At 40.1% G+C, this 12,700-nt stretch overlaps 1 protein-coding gene across 1 annotated transcript in view; it reads left to right on the top strand.

Moving 5' to 3' along the window:
• Nucleotides 1–12,700, top strand: part of LOC132815248 (piezo-type mechanosensitive ion channel component 2-like) — a 467,530-nt gene that overhangs the window by 250,700 nt on the left and 204,130 nt on the right. Inside the window, exons 14-15 of the mRNA XM_060824063.1 lie at nucleotides 1,649–1,797; nucleotides 3,467–3,640. Of these exons, the coding sequence (XP_060680046.1) occupies nucleotides 1,649–1,797; nucleotides 3,467–3,640 (323 nt within the window). The remainder of the gene's footprint in view (nucleotides 1–1,648; nucleotides 1,798–3,466; nucleotides 3,641–12,700) is intronic.

Here is a 12,700-nt window from a genome sequence, read left to right as displayed (position 1 = left end):
TATGAACCTGCACTCCAAGGTCTCTTTGTTCAGCACCATTCCCTTGGACCTTACCATTAAGTGTATCAGTCCTGCTAAGATTTGCTTTCCCAAAATGCAGCACCTCACATTTATCTGAATTAAATTCCATCTGCCCCTCTCAGCCCATTGGTCCATTTGGTCCAGATCCTGTTGTAATCTGAGGTAGCCCTCTTCGCTGTACACTACACCTCCAATTTTGGTGTCATCTGCAAACTTACTAACTGTACCTCACAAACAACACAGGTCCCAGTACAGGTCACTGCAGAACACCACTAGTCATGGACCTCCAGCCAGAGAAACACACTTTCACCAGTACTTCTATGGGCAAACCAATTCTGAATCCAAGCGGCCAAGTCACTGTCGATCCCATGCATCTTCTGGATGAACCTACCATGAGGAACCTTGTAGAAAGCCTTACTAAAATCTATGTATACAACATCCACTGCTCTACCCTTCTCGATCACCTTCATCGCTTCCTCAAAAACCTCAATCACGTTGGCAAGATATGACCTGCCCCACACAAAGCCACGCTGACTGTCCCTAATTAGACCATGCTTTTCCAAGTACGCATCAATCCTATTGCTAAGAATTCTCTCCAATAACTTCCCAACCACTGATGTGAGACTCTCTGGTTTATAGTTTCCTGAATTATCGCTATTTCTCTTCTTGAACAGATAAACAACACTAGCTTCTTGCCAATCCTCCAGGACTTCTCCAGAAGCTAAATAGGATATAAAGATCTTGGTCAAGGCTCATCATGTAATTACTCTAAGTCAAATTGGCTAATGAAAGGCAGATACTAATTGAACAATAATTCATGTGGTAAATTTAGTAACGATAATGTAATTGATGCTAAATGTTGTAAACCGTATTACAAAGTGGATCATTTGCAGAGAAGAGTGGCTATGTGCATTTTATAGAGATAAGTAGTCCATGGTAGTTCTATTGTCATTCATAGTTCATTATTTATAAATTATTTATGATGTAGGCTTCTGACTGCAGGCAGTAGTGATTTTATTGCAAAAGTAACTAATTGATTATGAAGTGCTCTGCATATTCTTGAAGACATGAGCAGCCATAATACAAGTTGTTCTGGTAATTTTGCAAACTGAAATAAAATGATGCACACACGAATTTCTCTGTGTTAATTTTACTGCATGTACAAGAAGACCAAGTAATTAAACCTTAAATAAAGGGCATGGCCACTAAGTGAAATGGGTAGATATAATTAAGGTTTCCCTAAAGTAAAACATGTAGAAAAGGACGCATTTTAATGAGTTCAGACAATGACCTGAACTACCAGTGAAAATTAATCAATGGCAAAATCCTGTGTTGCTTCATTGAAATATGATATTGAATGCACTGTAATCTGTCAAATGTACAATATGACCTACTACTGCATATCAGTGCATTTGAAATTTGACCCTTTTTGTCACAGTGCACTGAACATTCAGTTTTTTCTTGTTCATGACGTGAAAGTACAAGGGCAATTAAGAATTCACAATAAATGCTAGCCTTGACAGTGACACCTACAAAGCATTAATGAATGTAAAATAAAAGCAATGTTAAGAATTATTTAATCCAATGATAGTTTACTATTTTGTATTCATAGAGGCATTTGTTTCAGGTGCACTATGATTGGTGGCGGCGGATTCTGAAATATTTTTGGATTATTGTTGTTTCCTATACTATGCTGGTCTTGATCCTCGTGTACACCTATCAGTTTAAGTCATTCCCAGATCTGTGGCAAAATATGACAGGAATGGATATTGAAAAGTAAGTAACCAAAACAAAAACAGAAGGTATTTGGACAAGAGCCTAAAATAGTGTCTTATTTTATCTCAAATGGCTGTTAATTTCAGAAATACATTATAATCAATCAGGTAAGTGCACAGTTTTATTTAGTTATGTGGGTCTGTACATTATGTTGGATATGATACTTAATAATACAGAACAACCTTGGTTATCCAAACATCTATTACCTGAATTTTGAATTATCCAAACAAGATCACAAGGTCCCTGTACATGTATTTCAATTGAAATAGGAAAATTATATTTCTCATCCATTTAATACATCAGTTTGTAGATTTGAACAGGAATATAGATATAAGTATGCTTTAATAAATAATTAACTTCAAATATATATTAGAGACGTGACGTTAGAGTTAAGTCTTACACTTTTTATAAAAAGGCTTTCCAATACTCATTCTCCCTGAGGTCAAAGGTTTGTGACTGTTAATAAAAAAGAACAACGTATGTGCAAGCCCGATTGTGTGCTCTACCAGCAAGATTCTCCCTCAACATTGACTCGCTCCAGTTTGCAAATCCAACAATTTTTTTTTCTCAGCTCATTCTCTGGAGAGTTAAGTCAAGAAATGTACTCGCTCTTTCCATTTCCTTTGCTTTTTTCCTCCCATTATCCCATGACAACTCTTTTTTTCCAAACAAAAAGTAGTTCAATATCTTTCAGCTGACAAGAAAATTTAATGTAACATTTTTTGATGCGGGACAGCAAATTGTAGTGAGTTAGCACACGTGAAAATAAATAGGAATAAAACTTGGTAAGAGGAAACACAAGGAAAACATTGACTCCCTAAGAAAATTGTTGAGAGGACAGAAACTGAAGTCAGCGAAAAAAATCTTCCCCCTCTCTTGTGTGCCCCCTGTATTTTTCACCTCTCTCTCTCTGTAAGGGCTGGGCGATCACTGAGGAGGCAGGGACAACACCGAGTTAGTCTGGACGGTGGGATGACACTGAACAGAAAGATGTCGGCTGCTGTCAAGGCCCGGGATAAAACCGAAGAAAATGTCAGCAAAAGATTTCACAGACTTCAGTCAAACTCTAGCGAAAAAGTGATTTTATTTGTAAAATATCATGAATTTTTAAGCACTGTCCAGTGTTTGTACACATTTTATCAATTGAATGAAATAAAAACTCTGTAAACATTTTTTTTATATAATTAAGTTCAGTATCGCTTCCTTTGTTTATGATCAGATCAGTTGTCCGAACAATCAGTTATTTGAATAAAATACTCCTCGCCCTTCTCGTTTGGAATATTGTGGTTGTTCTGTACTGCAAAGAAAGGTCGCTCCAACTTCTCAGTACAATTTGAACAAGTAATAAATGTTAGCTTGCCAGCAATATCCACATTCTGAGAATGAAGTTAGTAGAAGATGCAAACCTGTAAACAGTAATAATTGTTACAAATCAAAGTGCCAAATTGAATATGTGTATTATGATTCAAGGAAACATGATTTTAAAAAGAAAACTTGTTACCGTGTATGTACACAATGATAAGTAAATAAATACACATCTTTTACTGTACATCAATGAAAATTAGCTCTCTATTCTATAATTAGAAACAATTATTATGGTTGGAACTGCTGATTTTAGTCAGAACATGATTTCAAAACCTTACGCCTCATGTTATTCTTTCTGTTAAAGATTGAAGGATCTTGGATTAGAACAATTCTCCGTTACAGATCTATTTACTAGCATTTTCATCCCAACATCGTTCTTACTGGTCTGTATACTACATCTGCATTATTTCCATGATCGGTTTCTCGAGCTCACTGATCTAAAAGCTGTTACCAGCAAACAGGAAAGCAGCATCTACAGGTAAGAAACAATCTCAAACATTTTGTCAAGTCAGTCATTAGGGCTGAATATTTCTTGATCTGTGACTTTAGTAACATATCCTGACATTGTTGTTGTAAATATATGTCATATAATAATCAAAAGTATCTAAATAATTTTAGCCATCTTTGATTTCTTAAGATTTAAATCATAATAAAATATTATTGCTTCTTACCATTTTACATGTTAAAGTTATTGAAATAAAAAGGCTTAGTGGACAGGGTTATATTGTTCTTTCACCACTTTGGTTCAATTCATTCGGTTTATACCCTTCAGCTCTGGTAGAATCCCTATAATTTATGTATTTTTGATTTCAATGCAATGAAAATTAGACAGATGCTTCAATGGTCAGAAGATGAAGGTAAAAATAACTCTTACATATTTAATTTGGAAACAAAATATGTTATATTTATGACTCACGGTCAAAAAATATATAATCATAGATCAAAAGTAGATCGTTTGGCCCATTGAGCCAGCCTACCATTCAATATAAGTGACTGCTCTTCTATCTCAGCACCGTATTCCTGCTCTCTCTCTATACTCCTAGAGTCCTTTAGTATGAAATCCTTTGGGTGACATGGAGGCTCAATCATTAGCACTGTTGCCTCACAGCACCAGGTTGCAGGTAGACAGGGTTGTGAAAAAGGCATTTAACATGCTTGCCTTCATTGTTCAGTGCATTGAGTATAGGAATTGGGATGTCATGTTATGACTGTACAGGAGATCAGTAAGGCTACTTTTAGAATACTGTATACATTTCTGGTTGCCTTCCCATAGGAAGGATTTTGTTAAACTTGAGAGAATGCAGAAAAGATTTACAGGGATAATGCCAGGGTTGGAGGGCTTGAGCTATAGGGAGAGGCTGAATAGGTTGGGGCTTTTTTTCCCTGCAGCGTTGGAAGCTGAGAGATGACCTTTATAGAGGTTTATAAAATCATGATGGGCATAGATCAATAACCAAGGTCTTTTTCCTCAGGCAGGGGAGTCCAGACGTAGAGAGCATAGGTTTAAGATGAAAGAGAAAAAAAGATTTAACTAGGACCTGAGGGGCAGCTTTTTCATGCAGAGGGTGGTGTGTGTATTGAACGAACTGCTAGAGGAAGTGTTGGAGGTGGGTACAATCAGAATATTAAAAAGCAATCTGGATGGGTTGCACACAAAAGGTATTTAGCGGGATATGGGCCAAATGTTGGCAAATGCAACTAGGTCAGACTGTGAGGATTCATCTCACTTTTCAACCAGTATTTTGCTGAATATTGATGAGAGGAATCCCTGTGATACATGGTCTGAATTATGGGAATGACCTGGGTTGGTGAATCACCTGTCAGTAGAGGAACATTTAGGGGACAGTGTATAGATTTATATGTTTTACATTAACTACGGAAAAAGTCAAAATGTAATACAGGGTAAAAGTAATTTACAGTGGGAGGGCCATTTTCAATCAGGTGAGAATGAATTCATTTCAACTAACAAAAGAGTCAATATAAATTACAATGTCCAATTCTAAATGGGCTACAGGAGCAAAGGAAACCAGGATGGCATAAAAGTCATTAAACCTGGTAGGACAGGCTAGGAAAGTGGTCAATAAAGGTTATGGGATCTTTGGATTATAAGTAATATATAGAGTACAAAAACAAGTTATTTATATTGGTGCAGCCTTAATTCTGAGCTCCTCACTTTAAAGAAGACTAGAGAAAATGTAGAAAAGATTCATCAGAGTGGTTCCAGGGATGACAAACTTCAGTTGCATGGATAGATTAAATAAATTGTACCCCTTTGATTTAGAGATGTTTAGAGAAGATTGATAAGTGTGTAATAGATGCAACGTACCTTTCAAAGACATTCTCTTGATATCATTACATGCTATTATAATGGCATATGACCTGACAGTATAAAGATTTCAGTCTCCAACTTACTGGGACCACTAACAGCATGACATGTTAAGACAACTGTGTTATAGTTTGTGACAGAATTGCTTAATACTGCAGTGGGAGAAAGTAAGGACTGCAGATGTTGGAGATCAGAGTCAAAGAGTGTGGTGCTGGAAAAGCACAGCCAGTCAGGCAGCATCTCTTGCTCCTTAGATGGTACCTGGCCAGTTGTACTTTTCTAGCACACACTCATATACTGCAGTACCTGGAACCACACAGGAGCTGTAATAAATGTTTATTGAATTATTCAGTACTACATTATTAACATATAGTTGTTATTTAATGGGAGCTAATGTAATATTGCCTCATCATGTATAAGTACCATATTGAAGATTAAAAACCCATTACTTCATTTGTAGCAGATCATGAGGGCAGAATGGATCTTTTTTGACAGCAGTGCAAAAACCATTTGTTTTGCTTTATCTGTATTGTAATTGTGGAAATGAAAAAGAATTGTTTTTTAAAAAAAACACTAATGCTGAATAATTTCTGTAGCTTCCAAAAGGAAGTAACTTGATACACATGTAAGTACTGTTTACACAGCTGCTGTTCAATCAGTAGTCTACTAAAAATGAAGGCAGGTTGTGTGCTGTGTATAAATAGTAATTCAGACTTCCAGCATCTATATGATTGATTCCTAGGTGGTTGAACAGCTTGGGGCTGTGAACAAGATTGGGAGAAGCCGTCAGATCTCCACAAGTTCAGGAACTATTTTCTGCAGTAAAAATTAAACCTGAAGAAAACCCACTTATTTTTCCTTCAGTTGCTATCAGCTATAACTTTTAGTGAATAAGTCAGAGATCTTTTTTTAAGTGCAATCCAATCATCTTGTCCCTCCTGCAAACAATTGAAAATATTGAGAAGCAACATTCTGATCAGCACAAGAATCAGCTCATCAAATCCTGAAAACGGGGACCAGTTTACTGCTTTCCTAGTTTTTCCTTCTGCCTATAACACTGATGTGTTTTCCTCCTGTCTGGGTCTGACTGCAGACTGTAAAGAGGGTCTTTACAAGGGCTTTTAAATTTTAATTGTTAGAGTTATGTGCTGGTGGTTTACAATTGTTTACTTAAACTAAAGTCTATTTATAATAAATATTAATTTTGTTAAGTACAGCAATTTGTGCATGCTTTTTGTCGACTGGGGTCTAAAGGACAGGTTAATTGGGGTTTCTGTTCTTTTAAAAATCTTTCCTTTTTGTGATGACCCTGTGCATTCATGGAGCTTGATTCTCAGAGTGTTTTCCTAGTGAGGCATGACAACTGCAATAACTGTTTGTAAAAGACTATAGATTTCATTTGCAGATGCTTGGAATGTTCACTGAAGAATAGGTTGTTTTGCACGTGAAAGCATTTGGAAGATTAACAGCACAGGTTTATGTGAGTACGGATCTGCAAATGAAATAGCCAGGAGTCAGACTTAACTCTTCAAGTTGAAGTCCTACCCAACCAGAGGTCCTTTACCTCCATTTAAAAAGGCCTAGTATCAGCCTGCTTCCCAATTTGAAAGTTGAGATACTGTAGTCAAAGATTGTTGTACGTCTCTAGAAGTAAGGTAAAAGTAAAGTAGCCATAGTCCCAGAGGGCCACAGGCTGCTGTCTCATTAGAATAAGATGACTGATGGTGAGTTTAACCTGAGAGTCACCACATCTAAGGTGAGAGATGAGGTTGAGTAGCCAGAATCTTCATGGTAACTTCAGTAAAACAATCAAATGCTACATTCAATGTATGGGAAAAAAATGACCTCTTAATACTACAAAGAGACTTTCTTAACTCAGGCAAACTACTTTTATACAAAGGCTGGTTAGTTCTGCCATTTTTACTGAGCAGTCCTCTTACTTGGCTGAACTGAAATGTGGAGAAAGTGAGGATTGTGGATCCTGGAGTCAGAGTCGAAGAGTTTGGTGCTGGAAAAGTACAACTGGTCAGGCAGCATCCGAGGAACAGGAGAGTCAACGTTTCGAGCATAAACTCTTCATAAGGAATGGGGGGGGGGGGGTTGCCCAAGGGGGCTGAGAGATAAAGGGGATGGGGGAGCGGTAGCTGGGATTGCGAGAGGTAGATGAAGGTGGAGTTGAAGGTGATCGGTCAGAGAGGAGGGTGGAGCGGATAGATGGAAAGGAAGATGGACAGGTAGGACAGTTTAAAAGGGCGGTGCCAAGTTGGAGGATTGGATCTGGGATTGGATGGGCGAGATAAAATGGGGAAACTGGTAAAATTCACATTAATCCCGTGTGGTTGGAGGATCCCAAGGCAGAAGATAAAGCGTTCTTTCTCCAGTCATCGCTGGCTAGAGTTTGGCAGTGGAGGATGCCCAGGACTTGCATGTCTTTGACATAGTGGGAGGGGGTGTAAGAGTGTTCAGCCACAGGATGGTGGAGTTGTTTAGTGCATGTGTCCCGGAGATGTTCTCTGAAGTGTTCCGCAAGTTGGTATCCTGTATCCCCAATGTACAGGAGACCACATTGAGAGCAACGGACACAGTAGATGACGTCTGTGGAAGTACGGTAAATATCTGTCAGATGTGGAAGGATCCTTTGGGGTCTTTGAAGAAGGTGAGAGGGGCGGTGTGGGCACAGGTTTTGCACTTCTTGCTGTGGCAGGGGAAGGTGGGTTGGTGGGGGGTGGGGTATGGCCCTTACAAGGGAATCGTGAAGGGAATAATCTCTCTGAAACACAGGTAGGGGTGGGAAGGGAAATATATACCTAGTAGTGAGGTCTGTTTTTAGGTACCAGAAATGGTAGAGGATGAAGCAATGTATCTGGAGGTTGGTGAGGTGGTAGGTGAGGACTGGGTGGGTTCTGTCCTTGTTGCGATTGAACGAGTGGCGTTCAAGGGCAGAGGTGTGGGAAATGGAAAGATATGCTGCAGGGCATTGTCGCCCATATGGGAGGGGAAATTGGGGTCTTTGAAGAAGGAGGACATCTTGGATGTTCTTTGGTTGAATTAGTCTTCCTGGGAGCAGTGGTGGTGGAGGGGGAGGAATTGAGAATATGGGATAGCGTGTTTACAGGAGGCAGGGTGGGAGGACGTGTAGTCCAAGTAGCTGTGAGAGACGGTGGGTTTGTGTGCATGGAAGAAACATTCTATTTCTCGATGTATTGAAATCATTGATCTGCGAGTCTAGTGGATGAAGATGAGGTCTTTACTGAGGACTGATTGTTCATCTTCAGTGAGGTGGGGGTGTGTGGTCTGGGGGGATGGTAAAAACACAGCAGGGACCTGGTTTGGGACTAGAGCTGGGAGTGGGGACGGAAACTATCTATGGATGTGGTTATGGGATCATGGGTGATGTCACCAATGGAAGTGATGCTTACCCTGGGGGTCAAGAGGTGGAAGCAGTGCCCTCAAACCCACCAACTTCCACAACTACCTGGATGACACCTCCCCACACCCTGCCTCCTGTAAAAACACTCTCCTTATTCCCAATTCCTCTGCCTCTGCCGCATCTGCTTCCAGGAGGACCAGTTTCACCATAGAACATCCCAGATGTCCTCCTCCTTCAAAGACCGTAATTTCCCCTCCCACCTGGTTGATTATGCCATCCAGCGCATCTCCTCAACTTCCTGCACATCCGTTCTTGAACCCCACCCCGGTCCTCACCTTCCACCCCGCCGACCTCTGGATACATGGCATCATCCTTCGCCATTTCCGGAACCTACAAGCAGACCAGGGATATATTTCCCTCCCCACCCTTCCTGCATTCCGGAGAGACAATTCCCTCCGTGACTCTCTTGTTAGGTCCCCACCACTACCAAACCACCCTCCACTCTCGACACCTTCTCTTGCCACCGGAAGAAGTGCAAAACCTGTGCCTACACCTCCATCCAAGGCCCCAAAGGATCCTTCCACATCCAACAGAGATTTACCTATACATGTCATCTATTCTGTCTGTTGCTCTTAATGTGATCTCCTCTACATTGGGGAGACAGGACCCCAACTTGCAGAATGCTTCAGAGAACGTCTCCAGAACATATGCACTAAACAACCTCACCACTCTGTGGCTGAACACTTTAACTCCCCCTCCCACTCCACCAAGAACATGGGCCTCCTCCACCGCCAAACTCTAGCCAGCCCATGCCTAGAGAAAGAACGCTTCATCTTCCGCCTTGGGACCGTCCAACCACATGGATCAATGTAGATTCCACCAGTTTCCTCATTTCCCCTCTCTCCACCTTATCCCAGATCCAACCTTTCAACTTGGCATTGCCTTCTTGAACTGTCCTACCCATCCATCTTCCTTCTCACCTCTGCTCCACCCTCCTCTCTGACCGATCACCTTCACCCCCACCTTCATCTGCCTATCGCATTCCCTGCTACCTTCCCCCCGCTCCACCCCCCCTCCCATTTATCGCTCAGCCCCCTTGGTCCACCCCCTCATTCCTGATGAAGAGCATATGCTTGAAACATTTACTGTCCTGCTCCTCGGATGCTGCCTGACTAGCTGTGCTTTTCCAGCACTCCAGTCTTCGCCTCTGAACTGAAATATGGTATCATCACTCCTCATTTGGTGCAATTGTCCTATACTGTCTGGAATCTATTACTTTATTTCTAAAGATTTCCTCAGGCAACAACAGTCATGAAAAGAGCTACAGCAATAAAAATTAAAATAATGTAGAAGCAACAAAAAGAAAAAAAAGGAATGAACAGCAAAACAAACGAGACAGGAACAAACAAAACCCACACTCTACTTCAATTTAAAATAAAGCAAACAACCTTTCACAAGAAATGAAAGGCAAACATTTAGTTATGGATTGGGCAGTGAGTGCCCCTGAATGACATCTATTTAATCACACTGTCACTTTCATTCACAGATTTAAGCAATAAATTATTCAAAGAGGAGATCTATGCTAATGTTACTTGCTATTAGCAAAGAGTGATTTTGCAGAATAACTATATCCAGTCTTTTCAAGGATGATTCTTTTTAAAAGAAGAAAAATCCATTAGTACTTGAATATCATCAAAAAGTATAAATCAACTTCTGCTTAACAAAGTTCAACTCATGTCATACAAACATCGCAGAAGTCTATTGACGAGTTTGTTGAGAGATGCTGCAGCAAAGAGCATGAGTGTTATTTCTCCAAAGAAGAATTTGCAAAGAGGCAAATAGAATCATTAATCACCACCACATCATACTTTAGCAAACTTTTCTGACCAAGGAAAAGGGCCATTGTGTTTATGCTAGCATGAAGCTGTCATAACAAGCCAACATCAGTTACACCTGTCTGTGCAGACAACTCTATTGCTATGGTCAGCAAAGGTCACCAAACCAGCAAGGTCTGTCATACCACACATACCCAAAACTTTTCTTACATTTCTTTACATCAGCAAACTATTTGTCACCAAAAGACATTTGAGCAAATATTTGTAAAAAAAAATTGTTTTCAAAAACCAAGCTAGACACAGGTGACTAATAAAACAGTATAACAGTGTTATGCTTGCACCAAGGAAAGCATTAATGAAGTGCAAAATCAACAGAGTGAAATAGCTACCGCAGAAGAATGCTAAGCATTCCATATTGTTAACTTCACATAGTGTCAACAGTATAAGACAGTCAGAAGCTTTTCTGGCCATTATCTCTGTATGTCTCTAAAAGGTAGGCAGATACACCCTAAGTCAAAATCAACATAGGAGCTGTTGCAAAATATTGCTACTATGCGTTCTAAAAGTATTCAAAGAAATTTCATTCCATGGTACAAAAAACTATCTAACAACATATAACAGATCACTAATTCCATGCATGCCAATTCATAAGCACAGCTCAGATTTTTGGGGTCTTCTGCCAAGGAGATACTGAAGGTCCAGCAGTAGCAGGACTAACAGTATGCACAGATTTCAGGATAGTCACAACTCTTGACATTCAAATCAAACCTACTTTGATGAAACATACCAGGCTTGACAAAATTGAATAAGCCAGCAATTTCACCCAGGTGTTCCCAAATGGATTTGACATAATCTATGATCTTAAAAGTTCAGAGTCTACAGGAAAGCAACGCACGCAAACCAGATACTCAACTACATGGAGCAATCACCCCAACACCCACAAATGGAACTGCATCAGGGCATTATTTAAATGATTCACAACATACTACTGCACCCAGGAAATATGAGATGCCAAAGAGAAACATCTATACACCGTATTCAAGAACAACGGGTACCCAATAAGTATAGTCCGCTGATTCTTAAATAACAAACCAAAACAAGAAAACACAACATGCCCAGAGACCTGGGTCACACTACCATACACTGAAGACATCTCAGAGATGACAACCAGACTACTTCAGCCCCTTGGCATCATGGTAGCCGACAAACCTACCAATACAGTGAAACAACTCTTGATGATTCTACAGGACCCTGTACCAACAACCAGCAGAACAAATGCTATATATGATTTATATGTATCTGCAAGGACTGCAACAAACATTACATTGGACAGACTGGCAAGAAGCTAGCCACCAGGATGCTCAACCACCAACTAGCCACCAAATGACACGGCCAACTATCATTAGTATCCTTACACACAGACAACGAGGGATCCCAGTTCGACTGGGGCAATACTTCCATCCTGGGACAGGCTAAACAAAGACACACATGGGAATTCCTAAAGGCCTGGCATTCGAACTGGAACTCCATCAACACACAAATCAATTTGTACCACATTTACCAACCCCTCAGAAAAAGAACCAGAAGTGATATCACCCACCACAACAGACCATGCCACATAAATAGGAAGTGGGACAGTACACCAGCACTTCAATGGAGGCTCACTGATGATGCTACCTAGCATTGTGACGAAATATCTGAGAACATACCTTCCAGCTCAGCGAGCAAACTAACAACCTGAGCTATAAATCTTTACAAAAAGTGCAATCTCAAAAGTTATGCCATATTACATCCCAAGAATGATTTAGTTCGATTAATCAATTATTTCAGAAAGTGCAGCACACATTCAGCACAAAAGATTACCAATCTTCATGACTAGTCTTCAGAATGCGAGTCAAAATGACCTTGCCTAACAACCTGCCTAACCATTCCAAAAAAAAGGACATTCTTCCTCAATGACAGAGGAGAATGAAAGAGTTGCATGTCAAATGAGCAGGTAAAGAACTA

Source organism: Hemiscyllium ocellatum, chromosome 4 (assembly GCF_020745735.1).
Source record: "Hemiscyllium ocellatum isolate sHemOce1 chromosome 4, sHemOce1.pat.X.cur, whole genome shotgun sequence".
Classification (NCBI taxonomy): Eukaryota; Metazoa; Chordata; class Chondrichthyes; order Orectolobiformes; family Hemiscylliidae; genus Hemiscyllium; species Hemiscyllium ocellatum.
Note: the sequence above shows the minus strand (reverse complement) of the source record. Positions and strands in the feature narration are given on the sequence as shown.